Below are 18403 nucleotides of genomic sequence, written 5' to 3'. Positions count from 1 at the left end.
GAAATATGATCCTAATATCTGAGTACCAAAATTCATATAAAGAATAGAATGAGCCACCTTCTTTTATGCCAAACTGCCTGCAGTTGGTATGATCCTGATTGACCAATCGGACGTGTTGCTAAGCAGTGACCTGGCAGATCAGGTGTGTTGCTAATCGTGAACCCACCTGCTCTGCAGCTATATGTAGGTTCAAGTCACCTTCCTTGGCCGCAGAATGTGAAGGCGGATCTCCTTGAAATCCTGTAGACCCCATGACTGCATCGGCTGCTCTGTCTAACTCCCCTTTCTTCTTCATCTCTTTTTCAAAAACCGATGTCAACATGACCTTGAGTTCTCAGAGAGAGAGAGAGAGACGTTTCTATGATTTTTGTGAACCAAACTTTGAAAAGCTAAATGCGACAGGCGAGGAAGTCAATTTCTTGATAAGCTTCGTCCATCCCTTTAAATAATTCCCGAAGTTACTAGCTCACAGATCATTTCTAACCCCTTTGCGGGGATGTGTGCATGTGCGGCACACAGACACACAAATTAGTTTCTTGTAAAACAAAGGCAGCAATTCTAAGGCTTCTAAAACCTTGCGAGAAGTTCGTGCAAGTTAGTGGAACTGTTTTGGGGAAGGCGTGTTGAATTTAAGAACATAAGAACATAAGAACAAGCCAGCTGGATCAGACCAAAGTCCATCTAGTCCAGCTCTCTGCTACTCGCAGTGGCCCACCAGGTGCCTTTGGGAGCTCACATGTAGGATGTGAACGCAATGGCCTTCTGCGGCTGTTGCTCCCGATCACCTGGTCTGTTAAGGCATTTGCAATCTCAGATCAAAGAGGATCAAGATTGGTAGCCATAAATTGACTTCTCCTCCATAAATCTGTCCAAGCCCCTTTTAAAGCTATCCAGGTTAGTGGCCATCCACCGCCTCCTGTGGCAGCATATTCCAAACCCCAATCCCGCGTTGTGTGAAGAATTTTTTCCTTTTATTAGTCTAATTCTTCCCCAGCATTTTCAATGAATGCCCCTGGTTCTAGTATTGTGAGAAAGAGAGAAAAATTTCTCTCTGTCAACATTTTCTACCCCATGCATAATTTTGTAGACTTCAATCATATCCCCCCCTCAGCCGCCTCCTCTCCAAACTAAAGGGGAGTCCCAAAAGCTGCAGCCTCTCCTCATGGGAAGGTGCTCCAGTCCCTCAATCATCCTTGTTGCCCTTCTCTGCACTTTTCCTATCTCCTCAATATCCTTTTTGAGATCGCGACCAGAACTGGACTGAGAATACTCAAGTCGCGATGCACCACTGCTTTATAAGGGCATGACAATCTTTGCAGTTTTATTCTCAATTCCTTTCCTAATGATCCCCAGCATAGAGTTTGCCTTTTCACAGCTGCCATGCATTGAGTTGACATTCCCATGGAACTATCAACTAAGACGCCTAAATCCCTTTCCTGGTCTGTGACTGATAGCACTGACCCCTGTAAGCGTGTATGTGAAGTTTGGATTTTTTTGCCCTATTATTGCATCGCTTTACATTTTGCTACATTGAACTGCATTTTGCCATTTCTGAGCCCACTCACCTAATTTATCAAGGTCCGGCTTGGAGCTCTTACGCGAAATCCTTTGTGGTTCTCACCCACCCTACATAAATTTGGTATCATCTGCAAACTTGGCCACCACGCTACCCACCCCTACTTCCAGGTCATTTGTAGAATAGGTTAAAGAGCACTGGTCCCAAAACGGATCCTTGGGGGACACCACTCCCTACATCTCTCCATTGTGAGAACTTCCCATTTACACCCACTCTTTGTTTCCTGTTTCTCCAACCAGTTTTAATCCATAGGAGGACTTCCCCTCTTATTCCTTCATTGCTGAGTTTTTCTCAACAGTCTCTGGTGAGGAACTTTGTCAAAAGCCTTTTGGAAATCCAAGTAAACAATGTCCACCGGTTCACCCCTGTCCACATGCCTGTTTAGCCCTCAAAGAACTCTAGTAAGTTTGTAAGACAGGATTTGCCTCTGCAAAAGCCATGCTGACTCTTTCTCAGCAGGTCTTGCTTTTCTACATGTTTTATAATTTTATCTTTAATGATAGATTCTACTAATTTACCAGGAACAGATGTCAAACTGACTGGCCTGTAATTTCCCGGGTCCCCCCTAGATCCTTTCTTAAAGATTGGTGTGACATTGGCCATCTTCCAGTCTTCAGGGATGGAGCCTGATTCCAGGGATAAGTTGCATATTAAAGTGAGAAGATCAGCAATTTCTTAAGGTTCTACCCCCCCAACCCCTCCCCCCTGCTAGAATTGAGTTGTTACGCTGTTGCTTGTTCAATATTAATTTCCCCCTCCTGATTTCTCTCTTCCCGTCCCCGCCTTCCAAGTTTTAGCTTAATAAAAAGCCCTCTCTTTCTCCAACTGGCTCAGCCGACAAGTGTTGTGGGTCTAGCATGTGGCTGGAATTCGAATAGAATAGAACAGCTAGACTCTGGCCTCCGTCTGGCTGTTTGGGGGCAGATGTAGGGGGTGGCTGTAAAAAAGGGGGGAAGAGGGGGAAGCGATGAGGTCATGACCTCCTTGGTAAGGGGGATTAGAACAGCTGCTGCATTGATTTTGCGTCTCTGCGGGTCTTTTATTGGCAAAGAGGGTGGAACAAGGGCTCCCTTCATGCAACTTTGGACCATAGAATGGCAACAGCAGTATATTTTAAAGGCTTGGTTTCCCCGCCCCCAAATAATTCAGTTTTTCCCCCACCCTTTCCCCTTCCTGGTCCGAATTGTAGTGAAGATGCACAAGTTCTTTGTTTCGAGGGGGCAGCACCTTCTGGCTGGGTCTCTTGAAGGGTGTGAAACTCTTTGGGGATCTGGAGAGAAACGAGCCAATTTGCTTCCTCGATGTTGCGCCCGGAGGTGGTTTCCTCTGCAGGAAGGGGGTGGCAGGAAAAGGAGGCAAATGTTTCAGCTGCGGAGTCAAAATAAAAAGAGGCGGCGTTGCATAGCCAGCATTTTTAAAAATTGCCCACCCAAAGTTTTGCCTGCCCAGGACGTGGAATCGTGTTCAGCCTGGAGCGCAAGAAATGTATGTTTGTGTCTTGACGCTTGAAAACAAGCCAAATTGTGTGTAATGTATATAACAGAGGAACCAAACCGCGCGTCACACACTGAAGACGGAGGATCAATATATTCAATAAACGTATTTATATATATTTTATAATTGTCCAGTTACTGAATCCAATGAGGAAGACTGCAGTGAAAACGTACTTATGAACGCGCGAGTCGTTTGGGAAGTACTTTCTATATGGCAGTGGTGGCGAACCTATGGCACGGGTGCCAGAGGTGGCACTCAGAGCCCTCTCCGTGGGCACACATCTAGTCTGGCCTAGGCTGCTGGGCTCGATTATTAGCATTAAACCTAAGACCTAGTTTTGGGGAAGCAGTGTAGGTAACCCTGGCTCATTCCGCACATGCAGAATAATGCACTTTCAAACTGCTTTAAGTGCTCTTTGAAGCTGTGCGAAATGGCAAAATCCACTTGCAAACAGTTGTGAAAGTGGTTTGAAAACGCATTATTTTGCGTGTGCCCCTGTTAAGCGCTGTTAAACCCCACTGATTTTCATGCAAAGAACTAAAGAGCAATCCTTTACCTGGCAGTAAGCTTGGTTGCTGGCAATGGGGCTTGCTTCTGAGTAAACCCTCCTAGGGTCGTAATTCACCTGTTAGAAGAGTTGCACGGTTGCTTCAAAGCAAAGCCACCAAGCTTACTCCCGAGTAACACACGCCTCAGAGCAAACCACAGGGCCTGTAAGACGAGACTGTTCTGCCGGGCCTTTGGAGGAACCGGCCGCTGATGGTGCCCCTCCCCCCCCCCTTTCATGGCCCTCTACCTCCTTGGCCCTCTACATCTGGGACCTGCCATTTCCTCCCTCTTAGGGGAGAGGATTTTGAATATGGAGCTGCTGGACGCCATTTATATTTATTATTGTATTTTTATTGTATTTTATTGTATTGTATTTATAAGATTTAGCTTTTACTGTTTTATCACTGCTTTTAAAGATTTAGCCATTTTATGTTATATTATGTTTATTGTTGTACACCGCCCGGAGCCCCTCGGGGATAGGGCGGTATAAAAATCTAATAAATAAATAAATAAATAAACAAACCATTTTTTCTAAACTAAAACCTCAGTATTCAGGTTAAATTGCCGGGTTGGCACTTTGCAATAAATAAGTGGGTTTTGGGTTGCAATTCGGTCTCGAAAAGGTTCGCCATCACTGCTGTATGGAATAGAACTATCCTAAAGATATCGAAAGAAAGAAAAAAACTATTTTTGTTCAGTAGATATCGAAGATATGGATTATATATCTCAAAAATGAACTGGATGTACAATCATTGGATTCAGTAACTGGACAATTATAAAATATATATAAATACATTTATTGAATGTATCGATCCTCCGTCTTCAGTGTGTGACGCGCGGTGTCTTGACGCTGACAGGTAGAAAGTTAGCATCTCAGACAAAATTGCTGAGCTCCTGGACGTGCAGGGGATTTAGGACGTCTCTGTGTTGCTCAGAGCATCCTGTCATGTGAGCGTGGACCCGTGGCTTTCCACATTCCTAATACTACTGGGTACTTTCCCACAGCAACAATTATAAACCACAACTTCTCCCAGTGAGCCCCGTACCTGACCAGTACTGGCTCGGTTTGATATAAAAGCTTGGGGCCACACCCACTTGTGTGTGTGTGTGTATAAATAAATAATTCTCTGTTTTACAGATAATTGAGAAGCGTCTCGGACACATCCGGAGCAGAGTTTTTCGGGAGGTGGAGATGCTCTACCAGTGCCAAGGACATAGGTAAGAGTGTGTGGCTCAGAGTCTTGGTCCTTTTGGAGGTGTTAAATCTGAACCTATGCCCTCTACTGTGTTCAGTTCTGGTCGCCGCATCTCAAAAAGGATATCGAAGAGATAGAAAAAGTGCAGAGAGATAGAAAAAGTGAAGGATTGGCGCATCTTCCTGATGAGGAGAGGCTGCAGCGTTTGGGACTCTTTAGTTTGGAGAGGAGACGTCTGACGGGGGGGATAGGATTGAAGTCTGTAAAATTATGCATGGGGTAGAAAATGTTGACAGAGAGAAATTTCTCTCTTTCTCACAATGCTAGAACCAGGGGGCATTCATCTGGTTCTACAGAGCTGATACTCCAATCCTCTTACATTCACATGGGGCAGAGAGTAGCATTTGAACTGTTGCCTGCATGGATGCAAATTCTGTCCTTTGACTTGAGAATGGGGGAGAGTCTGTGCCCAAGATGTGGGCAGTGTACACTTGCTCCCACTGTATACAAGTCACACTGTACACCTATGCATTACTGAATTCTTCCCCCACCAAACTGGGCATGAGCGGTCCCCTTTCCCCACTGCATGCTCGGGCATCTCGCTTGGGGTGGTCACTTCTTGTACGGCCAGCCTTCCTCCTCCTCTGCCGCACACAAAATTTCCCTGCCTCTTTTTTTCTTTCCTTGGCGATAGGAACATCTTGGAACTGATTGAGTTCTTTGAAGAAGAGGACCGATTCTACCTCGTGTTCGAAAAGATGAGGGGAGGTGAGCAAGCGCCTTTCAATTTTATTTTTCTAAGCAATCGTTCTTTCTCTGAAGGAACCGGGTTTGATTCCCAGCTCTGCCGCCTTAGCTGTGGAGGCTTCTGTGGGGAATTCAGATTAGCCTGTACACTCCCAACACACGCCAGCAGGGTGACCTTGGGCTAGTCACAGTTCTTCTGAGCTCTCTCAGCCCCACCCACCTCACAAGGTGTTTGTTGTGAGGGGGGAAGGCAGAGGAGTTTGTCAGCCCCTTTGAGTCTCAGGACAGCTCTAGACCTCCTGTCTCTTATGTAAATCGTCTTTAGTTTTCACAAGCTGCTGAGGCAGAGTCTGTGAGGTATTTTTTGCCTCTGTCTTAAGAGCTGAGGTTGCTAAATTGATGTTCTTATGGGCTGTAGCTTTAGCTCCGGGGTAGGAAGAGGAAATTACTGCTTTGCCCAGCATGCGGGACTCCCTGCTTCAAGATGTAGCCGTTGGCTTGGAGGGCTTTAAACAGGGATGTGGGCAAATCCGTGGTGGTCGCTTGGAGGCTGTTCACCCTGATAACTAAATGGAAACTCTAAATACCAATGGTGTAGTGGTTAAGAGCAAGAGGGCTCCAATCTGGAGAACTGGGTTTGAGTCTTCACTCCTCCGCATGAGCGCCAGACTCTTGTCTGGTCAACCAGATTTGTTTCCCCACTCCTGCATTCCTGCTGGGTGACCTTGGGCTAGTCACAGTTCTCTCAGAATTCTCTTCGCCGCACCTGCCTCACAAGGTGTCTGTTGTGAGGAGAGGAAGGGGAAGGGGTTTGTAAGCCACCTTGACTGTCCTTACTGGTGAGAAAGGCGGGGTGTAAATACAAACTCATCTATTCTTCTTCTTATTGGGCGTTGGGTGGCAAAGGTGTAGGTGGGATAGAGTTAGGCCTTCTCGGTTGCCTGGCCGTTGTGGGACACAGGGTGCCAGATCTTTTTGCTTGATCCTGCTGGTCTCTTTTTATGTGTTTCTGGAGGTTGGCTCATATTTGGGTGCATGGAATCTCTATGTTCAGGAGGCAAGGAAAAAATGCCTGTCACATCTGCTACACAAGATGACCTATTGTTCTGATAAAGTTTGTTGTGAAAAACTATTACAAGATAAGAAGGAGAATATTACTAAACGGGTAGCAAAATCCTGTCTGTTCATTGTGAAAAAGAAAAAAATGATCTGAATATGGCATCCCCCTACGATACTTTTGTTTTGTCTAATATTTTTTATGCTGTTTGGTGTGTTTACAAAGTATAATGATATATAGATTCCCTGTTTCCCCGAATATAAGACATCCCCTGAAAATAAGACGTGGTAGAGGTTTTGCTGAAGTGCGAAATATAAGGCATCCCCCGAAAGTAAGACGTAGCAAAGTTTTTGTTTGGAAGCAGCCCGACGAACAGAACACAGAAAAATAAGACATCCCCTGAAAATAAGACATAGCGCATCTTTGGGAGCAAAAATTAATGTAAGACACTGTCTTATTTTCGGGGAAACACGGTAGTGCTGGAATACGGGAGAGAGATCTGCGTTCTTGTTGTGTTGTAGATATTTTGGAGATTTGTAATATATTTGGTCATTGACTGTAAATAAAGTCTTCTTCTCTATGTTCAGGAGCAGTCTACCTCTGCTTTTCACATGTTAGGAACCATGGGGCGGAATAGGCCTGCATGCCCTATCTACCCCTCTCCTCTCCTGCCACAGACCATGCTTGGTTTCCTCTTCCTGGGCTTTTTGGAAATGTCTGGCAGGACTTGATCAGCCTGTGGTCTGATTCTGCGGGCTCTCTTCCCTAACGGACTGTCCTCCTCCGCCCCCGTCCCCGTTTTGTTTCCTCAGGCTCCATCTTAACCCACATCCACCGTCAGCGCCATTTCAACGAACTGGAAGCCAGCATGGTGGTGCATGACATTTCGAGTGCCCTTAATTACTTGCACAACAAAGGTAGGTGCATTTTGCAGTTGCAGGTTGATCTTCCCAGTGTGCAGGTACAGTTAAGAGCTCGTGTATCGAATCTGGAGGAACCGGGTTTGATTCCCGGCTCAGCCGCCTGAGCTGTGGAGGCTTATCTGGGGGAATTCAGATTGGCCTGTGCACTCCCACACACGCCAGCCGGGTGACCTTGGGCTAGTCACAGCTTCTCGGAGCTCTCTCAGCCCCACCTGCCTCACAGGGTGTTTGTTGTGAGGGGGGGAAGGGCAAGGAGATTGTCAGCCCCTTTGAGTCTCCTGCAGGAGAGAAAGAAGGGATATAAATCCAAACTCTTCTTCTGGGGGATTCAGATTAGCCTGTGCACTCCCACACACGCCAGCCGGGTGACCTTGGGCTAGTCACAGCTTCTCGGAGCTCTCTCAGCCCCACCCGCCTCACAGGGTGTTTGTTGTGAGGGGGGGAAGGGCAAGGAGATTGTCAGCCCCTTTGAGTCTCCTGCAGGAGAGAAAGGGGGGGGGATATAAATCCAAACTCTTCTTCTTCTTCCTGGGAATGGGGCATCTTCTGGTGTTTGCCTTCTCTCCCACAGTCTTATCTAGGACAATGCCCTTCGCTCTGCGCCCCGTGGCCGTGTGCGGGGGCAGGCGTTTTTATTTCGAACAGCTTTTGACATCTAGATTTTAGCAAGCCGCGTTTTAGGTTTCATAGGGGTATTGTAGTGACTTTCTAATGGTATAGTACAGGGGTCTGCAACCTGTGGCTCTCCAGATGTTCATGGACTACAATTCCCATCAGCCCCTGCCAGCACGGTCAATTGGCCATGCTGGCAGGGGCTGGTGAAATTCAGTCCATGTCCGCTCTGGAAAACCGAGTTACAGGCTAACAATGATGAAATACCCATGCTGGCAGGGGCTGATGGGAATTGTAGTCCATGAACATCTAGAGAGAGCCACAGGTTGCAGACCCCTGGCCAATTGGCCATGCTGGCAGGGGCTGATGGGAATTGTAGTCCATGAATATCTGGAGAGCCACAGGTTGCAGACCCCTGGCCATGCTGGCAGGGGCTGATGGGAATTGTAGTCCATGAACATCTGGAGAGCCACAGGTTGCAGACCCCTGGCCAATTGGCCATGCTGGCAGGGGCTGATGGGAATTGTAGTCCATGAACATATGGAGAGCCACAGGTTGCAGACCCCTGGTATAGTTTGATGTTAGTGTATTTTATTTGGTTTTATTGTTATGGTATTTTGTGGCACTTTGGAAGAGTCCTTGAATATGGCTGCAGAAAGGCAAGATGTAAATACTTTTAATAAATGAATGAATGGATGGGTGGGGAGTTCTGTCCCGCTTCAGGACACCTGGCCCCAACTGACGCCGTCCTGTTTTCCTCTCCCCATGCTAATTGAAAGGAATTTCAAAGCATAATGTGGCAGAGGAAGTATGGGAAGGCGCTCTCCTTGCTACTTAAATCTTGTTTTTCCAGTTCTTTGCCAGCTGGAGTGAGGCGGGGAGATGGTCACAGGTGGCACTCCCAGCTCCGTGGGGCTGGCGCAGTGCTCCTCTTCAGAACTGCTGGGGTGACATCAGCAAGGCCTGGGAAGGGAGTGGGTGGGCAGTGTCTCCCACTACCTCCTTTATCTGCAGACATCCCAGACTACCGATCTGCATTTAGGAATGAGCCCTCTTGTCCTTCTGAAAACAAACTTTCCAACGAATCCTCAGTAGCTTTCTTTCATGACACTTGAACAGAAGGACCCAAATGTCTTGAACATTCTGACATAGGGTGGTGGGCACATCAACAAAATGGCTGCCACAAGAGGTGGAGCCCATCCACAAAATGGCTGCCACAAGAGGTGGCGCTCACCACATCATATCTGTCGCAGGAGGTGGAGCCTATTGCAAAATGGCTGCCTCAGCAATGGAGCCCAGCACAAAATGTCAGCGAGTGAGGCTATACATTAAGTCTAATAGTAACTTTTTAGTCAGAAACTCTTTTAATAGGACGCCTTTCAGTCTGCGCAGCCAGTTGTAGGTCCTGCTGGGCACAAGCCCCGCCCACCTCCTAAATAGTTGGTGAGAGCCAGAAAAAATGTTGACGGGCACCACTTTAATGACCTCTGAACTGGAACCTGGGATCCCCAAAGGACATTTTTATGTTTGGGAATGGCACAGCTTATGAAATTTGCCACTGGCTTAAAATGCCTCAACAGTGACGCGGAGCTCTCAGGTTTAGAGGCAGTATAACTCCAAACATTAGATTCTGTGGTTCACCAAGAAGTTTTGTAGAAGTTTTGTAGCAGCAGTTTAAGAAGAAGAAGACTTGGATTTATATCCCCCCTTCCTCTCCTGTAAGGAGATTCAGAGGGGCTGACAAACTCCTTGCCCTTCCCCCCTCACAACAAACACCCTGTGAGGTAGGTGGGGCTGAGAGAGCTTAGAAGAGCTGTGACTAGCCCAAGGTCACCCAGCTGGCATGTGTTGGAGTGCACAGGCCAATCTGAATTCCCCAGATAAGCCTCCACAGCTCAAGCGGCGGAGCAGGGAATCAAACCCGGTTCCTCCAGATTAGAGTGCCCCTGCTCTTAATAACCATGCCACTGCTGTTTATGTTTATGTCTGAACATTAGATTTTGTGGTTCACAAAGAAGTCTTGTAGAACCGTAAGACTAGCAACAGTTTAGAGTTTAACGGAAACATTTATTGGGCAATAGATGAGCTGTTTATGGAGGACAGTTTTAGGCTATCCCAGTGGAACCTCTCCGTCCATCTGAAATGCTGTCCAAGGTCAGGGTCTGATCCATACCAGAGTTAGGAGACCTTTTAGGAGCAGCAGTGGCGTAGGAGGTTAAGAGCTCGTGTATCTAATCTGGAGGAACCGGGTTTGATTCCCCGCTCTGCTGCCTGAGCTTCGTGGAGAGCTTATCTAGGAAGGTTCAGATTGTAGCCAACTGTACACTCCCTACACTGCATCCCAGCTGGGTGACTCTTGGAGCTAGCTCAGCAGCTTCGGGAGCTCTCTCAGCCCCACCCACCTCACAGGAGTGTTTGTTGTGAGGGTGCAAGAGTAGATTGTCTGCTCCAACTTCTGAGTCTCCTGCAGGAGAGAAAGGGGGGATATGAATCCAAACTCTTCTTCTTCTTCTTTTTTGCAAGCTGAATTCCTGTATGGAAGGGAGGCAGAAAAGCAGTTTGGCAATTCAAAGTACAATCTGGCCAGATACCATTGGAGCGTGAAGTCAGCAGATACATTTTCAACATTTTCTGAGCTCAGGCTATTGCCAGTGTGCATTCTGACAGTCTGAAAGTTGTGGGTGGGAGGGGGAGAATTCCTTCTCTTTACAGAACCTTCTCCGTGATGTGGTCACCAAGAGAGTCGCTGTTTGCAAGCCCCTTTAGTACCACGGCCATTCATCCATGGGGCACACTGTTAACAAAGTTGGAAAAGAATCAGACGTTTAAATCAGAACATTTACTGGGGAGATTTGCTTTAAAAAAATACCAAAGAGGAGCTGCGAGGAGTATGCAGATGTAACCCAAATCCCAATTAGTGAGGACCCTTAACTTTTTTCACACACTTCATTGCCCATTTTATTCTGCTATCGTAACAAATATATCCAATGATATCCTGTCAGGCCTGACAAGGCGAGGAAGAGAAAGTTTGCTTTTCTGATGGCTGATGTATTATGCTGAGAGTTACATCCAAGAAGTAGCGATATTTATGTTTCTAGCAGCAAAAATCAGAGAAAGTTCAGCTGATGTTTCCAAACCACAAAAAAGCTAAAGCTGTAATAAAGGTGGTTAAAGATTCCTAACATTACAATCCTGTTATAACTAAATTTATGTAAATTTTCAATTTACATTGAAAATGCTGGGGGGAAGAATTAGAACTAATAAAAGGAAACACTTCTAACAGCGATGTGTGATTGTTGTTTTGGAATATTCTGCCACAGGAGGGTGGTGATGGCCACTAACCTGGATAGCTTTCAAAGGGGCTTGGACAGATTTATGGAGGAGAAGTCGATTTATGGCTACCAATCTTGATCCTCTTTGATCTGAGATTGCAAATGCCTTAACAGACCAGGTAATCAGGAGCAACAGCCGCAGAAGGCCATTGCGTTCACATCCTACATGCCATGACTCCCAAGGCACCTGGTGGGCCACTGCGGTAGCAGAGCTTCAGACTAGATGGACTTTGGTCTGATCCAGTTGGCTTGTTCTTATGTTCTATGACAGGGGTAGGGAACCTGCGGCTCTCCAGATGTTCAGGAACTACAATTCCCATCAGCCTCTGTCAGCATGGCCAATTGGCCATGCTGGTAGGGGCTGATGGGGATTGTAGTTCCTGAACATCTGGAGAGCCGCAGGTTCCCTACCTCTGTTCTATGATATTCCGCTTAATGTTATATAACCGCATTGCTTCTGTACTCTAATGCTTGAAAAACTCTCACAACATGTTTTATACTTTTGTAATCTGAGAGGAGTAGGGCCTCGGCTGGAGTACCTTTTTATGTGTATATGGCCTAAGGCTAATAAACACTGATTGATTTGAGTTGGAAAAGAAGTGGCGTTACTTGTATCTCAGCAGTAGAAAAGCCTTTTTGGAAAATGTTGCCACTGCCCTGTGTAATTTGTGACCTGAGCTCCCCTTTTCTCACCCCTAGGAATAGCACATAGAGATTTAAAACCAGAAAATATTCTCTGCGAGAGTCCCAATCAGGTAAGCAGTATTCCGTAAGCATCGGGAGGTGTGTTTTTTGGGGGGGACGGGGTGCCCAGATTCACTTGGGTTGATGGACCTCCCTGCTATAGGACAGGGCTATAAGGTGTTCTTTGAACTTTTCATAAGAAACGAGAGTCTACGTTTTTCAAAAGAAAGATGAAGTGGGAGTAAGGTTTTTTTGGTGCTTGATTTCCAGTGGGACCTCGGTAACCCGTCCGAAAAGAATCCATGAAAACCAAAACTGATGAAAACCGAGGCAAACATTTCCATAGGAATCGATGTGAATCCAATTAATTCGTTCTAGACCCGTGATGGCGAACCTATGGCACGCGTGCCCAAGGCGGCACTCAGAGCCCTCTCTGTGGGCACGCATGCCGTTGTCTCCCCCTCCCCCTTCAAATCTGACACAAGAAACAGACTAACAGATGACCTGAGTGCTACATGTGTTGCTCTCAAACTTACAAAGTATGAGCCAAGGTTAGACAAATTATCAGCATGCATACAACAGCAAAAATCACATTAATTGTTCAAAAGCATGCCAAATGCAGACTTTTACCTTTCATTGTTTGTATCATTGAAAGGTCTGTTATTGTGTTTTTCTTTTAAGACAAAAGATGTTAAAGTATGAGTTGTTTTTTTTAAACGAAAACCTCAGTATTCAGGTTAAATTGTTGTGTTGGCACTTTGCGATAAATAAGTGGGTTTTGGGTTGCAGTTTGGGCACCCGGTCTCTGAAAGGTTCGCCATCACTGTTCTAGACACTCCAAAATACATACCAAAACACATTTATAGAGCATATACATAGTGTTTAATACTTAAAACAATAACAAACTTAATATAGAATGGATATCAATGACTAATGTACAGAACAAATGAACATTTGAACATTTATCATGAATATTTAACGTGCACATAATTATTGTTTGGAAGGGACATCCCCCTCCATCAGGACCTTAAGTTTCAAGGCACTATCTGGGGTCACCTCCCTTCTTGATCTTTTGGCACTAGGATAGTGGTGGCGAACCTTTTTGAGACCGAGTGCCCAAATTGCAACCCAAAACCCATTTTATTTATCGCAAAGTGCCAACACAGCAATTTAACCTGAATACTGAGGTTTTAGTTTAGAAAAAAACGGTTGCCTCCAAGGCGTGCGTTACTCGGGAGTAAGCTTGGTGGTAGCTTTGCTTTGAAGCAACCATGCAACTCTTCCAACTGGTGAATCACGACCCTAGGAGCATTTACTCAGAAGGAAGCCCCATTGCCAGCAACCGAGCTTACTCCTAGGTAAAGGATCGTGCTTTAGTTTTTCGCATGAAAATCAGTGGGGTTTAACAGTGCTTAACAGGGTTACCTACACTGCTTCCCCAAAACTAGGTTTTAAGTTTAATGCTAATAATCGAGCCCAGCGGCCCAGGCCAGCCTAGATGTGTGTGGGGGGAAGGGGGGCGACTCTGTTTGCGCGTGCCCACAGAAAGGGCTCTGAGTGCCGCCTCTGGCACCTGTGCCATAGGTTCACCACCACTGCACTAGGACCAGCTTCAGAGCCAGGGGACCCATGTCGCACAAGAAAGCTGTCCAAAGAGGTCTGTTTCTGCTGCCTCTTTGGATGAAATCCGGGGCAACCGATGAAAACTGAGACAAATTTTTCAAGGAAAAAATCAATGAAAACCGAGGTTCCACTGTATATATTTTGCTAGCGTGGTGTCCTTGTGAAACTAACGGGTGCCCTTTTGTTTTGTTCCTTCCCTTATCTCTGCCCTGAATGCCAGGTTTCCCCCGTTAAAATCTGCGACTTTGACTTGGGGAGTGGAATCAAGTTGAACGGTGATTGTTCCCCCATCTCTACCCCGGAACTGCTCACCCCGGTAAGACCCCCGAGGATGGGACTCTGAAGGAGACATTAAGAAATGCTATTGTGTGATCCAGATAGAGGAAAAGTGCTTTCTCTTCTAATACAATTGTCCCTTCCACATTACGACTTCCCCATCGCGGTTTCAATATATTGTGGGTTGGCACGAGAAGGTACTGTAAATGGGAATTTTAATGACGTAACTGTTTAATGACATAAATGAACAGCTACGCCCTCCTGCCCCCCCCCCCCCAATTAAATTTGTAGTAAAAGAACTGCGGTTCAAAGCGTGTCTACGGCAATCTCTCGCGTGACATTTCGCAGTGGTCTTTGCATCTTAAGTTTGGCGCCGTTTTTTGTGGAGGTTGCTGTGTCCCTAACCCCCCAAGGCGTAGAAGGGACAACTGTATGACTCTGATTTGCTGGAGCATCAACCGAAGCATGTTTTGATCCTGCTGCAAAGGGCTGCTTTGCATAGCCTGTAGGTGGACCTGAGGAACACCCTGCCACAAGATGCCTTGACAACTGCTTACTTAGTTCTGTGGTCTTCAGCTCTGGTGGTGGGGGGTCACAAGTCCTTCCAGAGTAACCATTTTGTTTGCTGCGCCTGCTAGGCCCTTCTGCTTAGATGGCGAGGTTGCCATGCCACGAGGGATCGCTCCCTGGTGGAGAGGATTTTTCCTTGGCTCTGGCTCTCAGCCTGCTTCTTACTGTGATCTACGTCCAAGTTCTTGACCTATTTCTGATCTGTAGCACTCCTGGCCTTGACGTTAGTGAGCTCATAGCCCTGACTTCCTGTTAGGTCACATGACTCTGCCGCGTCACTTCCTGTCACGTGGACAGGATGACGACTCCTGGATTTTTGATGCGTTCGTGGAAATCGTGGCTTGCGATCGTTTTCTGCTGAGGTTTTAATGAATGGCAAACTTTTCTTGCTGGCTTCAGTAAAAGTGGAAATGGCGAGGAACCTACCTATCCAGGTGAACCATTTCCTGGTTCCTACCTGTCCTGCCTGAACTTACCTGTCCAGGCAAACCAGTCCAGGTGAACTACCTGAGCCATTTTCTAAACAGGCTTATGCAGAGCTGAGCTCCTCGGGCGAGTAGAACTTCCTCATAGGTGACCAGGCTGGAAAAGCAATTGTCCATAGGGCACAAAGCTTTTCCAAGTTGGAAGTATGTGTTAATGACCAGCACTGTTGTTGTATGGGCTAGTTAAAAAAACCCTTGTGGGCAAGTAGCTTTCGCACGTCTTTGCATTAATCGCGCATTGCATGGCCAGATTTCATTTCTTTTTTTTCTCTGTTGCCTGCCCTGTAATTTGCCTACTTGTTCATATGCCTCAAGTGTTTTATAACTTCTCGTGGTCCAGAACTGATAAAAAGCTGGGAGTGCATGTAGTGACTTCAGATGTCTTTGTGGAGTTTCAGGGACCAAAGGGCAACAGAATACACCCTTGCACTAGGGTCTCTCTCTGAATCCGAGCAGGGAGGGAAGGTGACTCGCCTACATAACCAGGGCTGGGAGGACCTGAATTTTTTCCACGTAACTCACCTGTCCTTTAGAGTGCCTCGATCCAGCTAGCAAACCTCTGCTTGAAATGTGCACTCTAGTACAGTGTTACGTCTGAACGGCTAAATCCAAACCAGAGTTTGAACAACGATGTGTCAAGGCATCGTTTGATCCACAACGGTGCAAGTATCGAACTCCGTGGCTCCATGTCTGGGGAGTTCGGTGTGCTGTAGACCTGGCTTGTTCAGCAGCAGTGGCGTAGGAGGTTAAGAGCTTGTGTATCTAATCTGGAGGAACCGGGTTTGATTCCCCGCTCTGCCGCCTGAGCTGTGGAGGCTTATCTGGGGAATTCAGATTAGCCTGTACACTCCCATACACGCCAGCTGGGTGACCTTGGGCTAGTCACAGCTTCTCGGAGCTCTCTCAGCCCCACCTACCTCACAGGGTGTTTGCTGTGAGGGGGGAAGGGCAAGGAGATTGTAAGCCCCTTTGAGTCTCCTGCAGGAGAGAAAGGGGGGGGATATAAATCCAAACAAAAGAAATTAATTGATCAATTAATCATGGTTTGGTGCTGAATATGGTTTTGTAGACACCCAGGTGAAAACCGGAATGAAACTGAGGTTTGCGTTTTGTTTGGCCAAGAAGTGGCGCTCTGCCGGTTCAGGATTCCTGGACGAACCATGTGGAGCCTTTAAATTTGGCCAAACTTTTAACAAACTTGGCCAAGTTTTTCAGACCTGAAAATGAGAATGGAATCCGTAGACTGTTTTTAGGTAGGACCAACCAGACTAACACAAAATATAGAAGAGATTACACAGGTTTAATTTTGGTTTTGGACTTTGTGGGGAACAGTGTGGACATTCACTGTTTTCCAGATTAGTTTTTTTTTAACATTTTAGGAATTCCAAAAGTTTCTGAAAGTAACTATTTTTTAAAAAAAACCTGAAGCTTTTTTGTTGGAAAATGTAGGGGAGAACTTTCCAAAACAATATAGAACAGCGATGGCGAGCCTTTTCGAGACCGAGTGCCCAAATGGCAACTCAAAACCCACTTATTTATCGCGAAGTGCCAACGCGGCAGTTTAACCTGAATACTGAGGTTTTAGTTTAGAAAAAATGGTTGGCTCCGAGGCATGCATTACTTGGGAGTAAGCTTGGTGGTAGTCGGTAGCTTTGCATTGAAGCAACCGTGCAACTCTTCCAATGGGTGAATCATGACCCTAGGAGGGTTTATTCAGAAGCAAGCCCCGTTGTCAGCAACCGAGCTTACTCCCAGGTAAAGGATTGTGCTTTAGTTTTTCACATGAAAATCAGTGGGGTTTAACAGCGCTTAACAGGGTTACCTACACTGTCTCCCCAAAACTAGGTCTTAGGTTTAATGCTAGTAATCCAGCGGCCCAGGCCAGCCTAGATGAGGGGGGGGGCTCTGTTTGCGCTTGCCCACAGAGAGGGCTCTGAGTGCCACCTCTGGCACCCGTGCCATCGGTTCGCCACCACTGATATAGAACTTTTGGTTGTGGTGGGTTTTCCAGGCTGTGTGGCCGTGGTCTAATGGATCTTGTTCCTAACGTTGCCCCTGCATCTGTGGCTGGCATCTTCAGGTGTGTAACAGACTTCCCTCTGCGATACACCTCTGAAGATGCCAGCCACAGATGCAGGCGCAACGTTAGGAACAAGATCCACCAGACCACGGCCACACAGCCCGGAAAACCCACCACAACCAGTTGAATCCGGCCGTGAAAGCCTTTGACAATACAGAACTTTGTTTATATATACGACGGCTGCAGAAAGAACTGTGTATACACATAATAGGAGAAGATAATACCAATGAAAGAGGACTGGATTCTGAAAGTTACGGAATATTCAGAAATGGCTAAGTTGACATTATTAAGAGACAATAGTTTGAATTAGGATGTTGTGGGTTTTCCGGTGTGCATGGCCATACTGGAACACAACATCCTAGTGATTCCGGCTGGGAAAGGCTTCGACCATACAACAGTTTGAACGTTTCTGTAGAAAACTGGAAACCTTTAACAGAATATCTTTTGAGAACCTATTCAAATACTGAAGCGCTGGCAGGTTTTGAAATCTAGAGAAAACAGTGAATACGCTTCAGAAATAACTATTGAATTAATGTCTTAATTATATATGCATGAACCTAGGGATAACTTTTGATCAAAGGCGAGATAGCTGGAAGTCAGTAGAGGTGTAGCAGTGTTGTGTTTTCTTTGTGTTTGCATGGTTTGTTTGTTTGTATGTGTGAGAAAATAAAAATTATATATGCATATGCATCACTTTCAAAATCCCCCCCCCCCCCCCCGTAAAACTGGTTTAGGGCAGGGCTGGGAACCGAATTTAATCTGCAAGACCGTGGTGTTGACGTGCTTAAGCAGTGCGTTCTTTAACTGTGTGTTTGACAGCGTTCCTGGCCCTTGAGAAACAAGGCTTGTTATGATACAGCGGCTTGAACTTGCCCTGACCTGAAAATGGCCCAGACTAGCCTGATGTCAGCTGTGTGAAGCTAAGGAGGTCGGCCCTAGTTAGTGCTTGGGTGGGAGGCCACCAAGGAAGTCCGGCCTTGCTATTCGGTCGCAGGCAACGGCAAACCGCTCGGGTCCATCTGCCGTGACTTGGATGACTGAGGCTAGCCCGATCTTGTCGGCGCTCGCAAGCTAAGCAGGGTTGGCCCTGGTTAGTGCTTGGATGGGAGGCCGCCAAAGGATTCCCGGGTCACCACGCACAGGCCGGCAGTGGCAAACCACCACTGTTTGACTCCTGCCTTGAAAACCCTACAGCAGCG

The 18403-nt window shown here is 46.6% G+C and overlaps 1 protein-coding gene across 1 annotated transcript in view; it reads left to right on the top strand.

Annotated features, from left to right (window-relative positions):
* Positions 1 to 18403, top strand: part of MKNK2 (MAPK interacting serine/threonine kinase 2) — a 54219-nt gene that overhangs the window by 17943 nt on the left and 17873 nt on the right. Inside the window, 5 exon segments of the mRNA XM_048497178.1 lie at positions 4758 to 4837; positions 5510 to 5583; positions 7432 to 7536; positions 12186 to 12241; positions 14014 to 14109. Of these exon segments, the coding sequence (XP_048353135.1) occupies positions 4758 to 4837; positions 5510 to 5583; positions 7432 to 7536; positions 12186 to 12241; positions 14014 to 14109 (411 nt within the window).

The sequence above is a fragment of the Sphaerodactylus townsendi genome, linkage group LG05 (genome assembly GCF_021028975.2).
Source record: "Sphaerodactylus townsendi isolate TG3544 linkage group LG05, MPM_Stown_v2.3, whole genome shotgun sequence".
In the NCBI taxonomy this organism is placed as follows: Eukaryota; Metazoa; Chordata; class Lepidosauria; order Squamata; family Sphaerodactylidae; genus Sphaerodactylus; species Sphaerodactylus townsendi.
The sequence above is the reverse complement of the archived record's forward strand: the minus strand, read 5'-3'. Positions and strand labels throughout refer to the sequence as shown.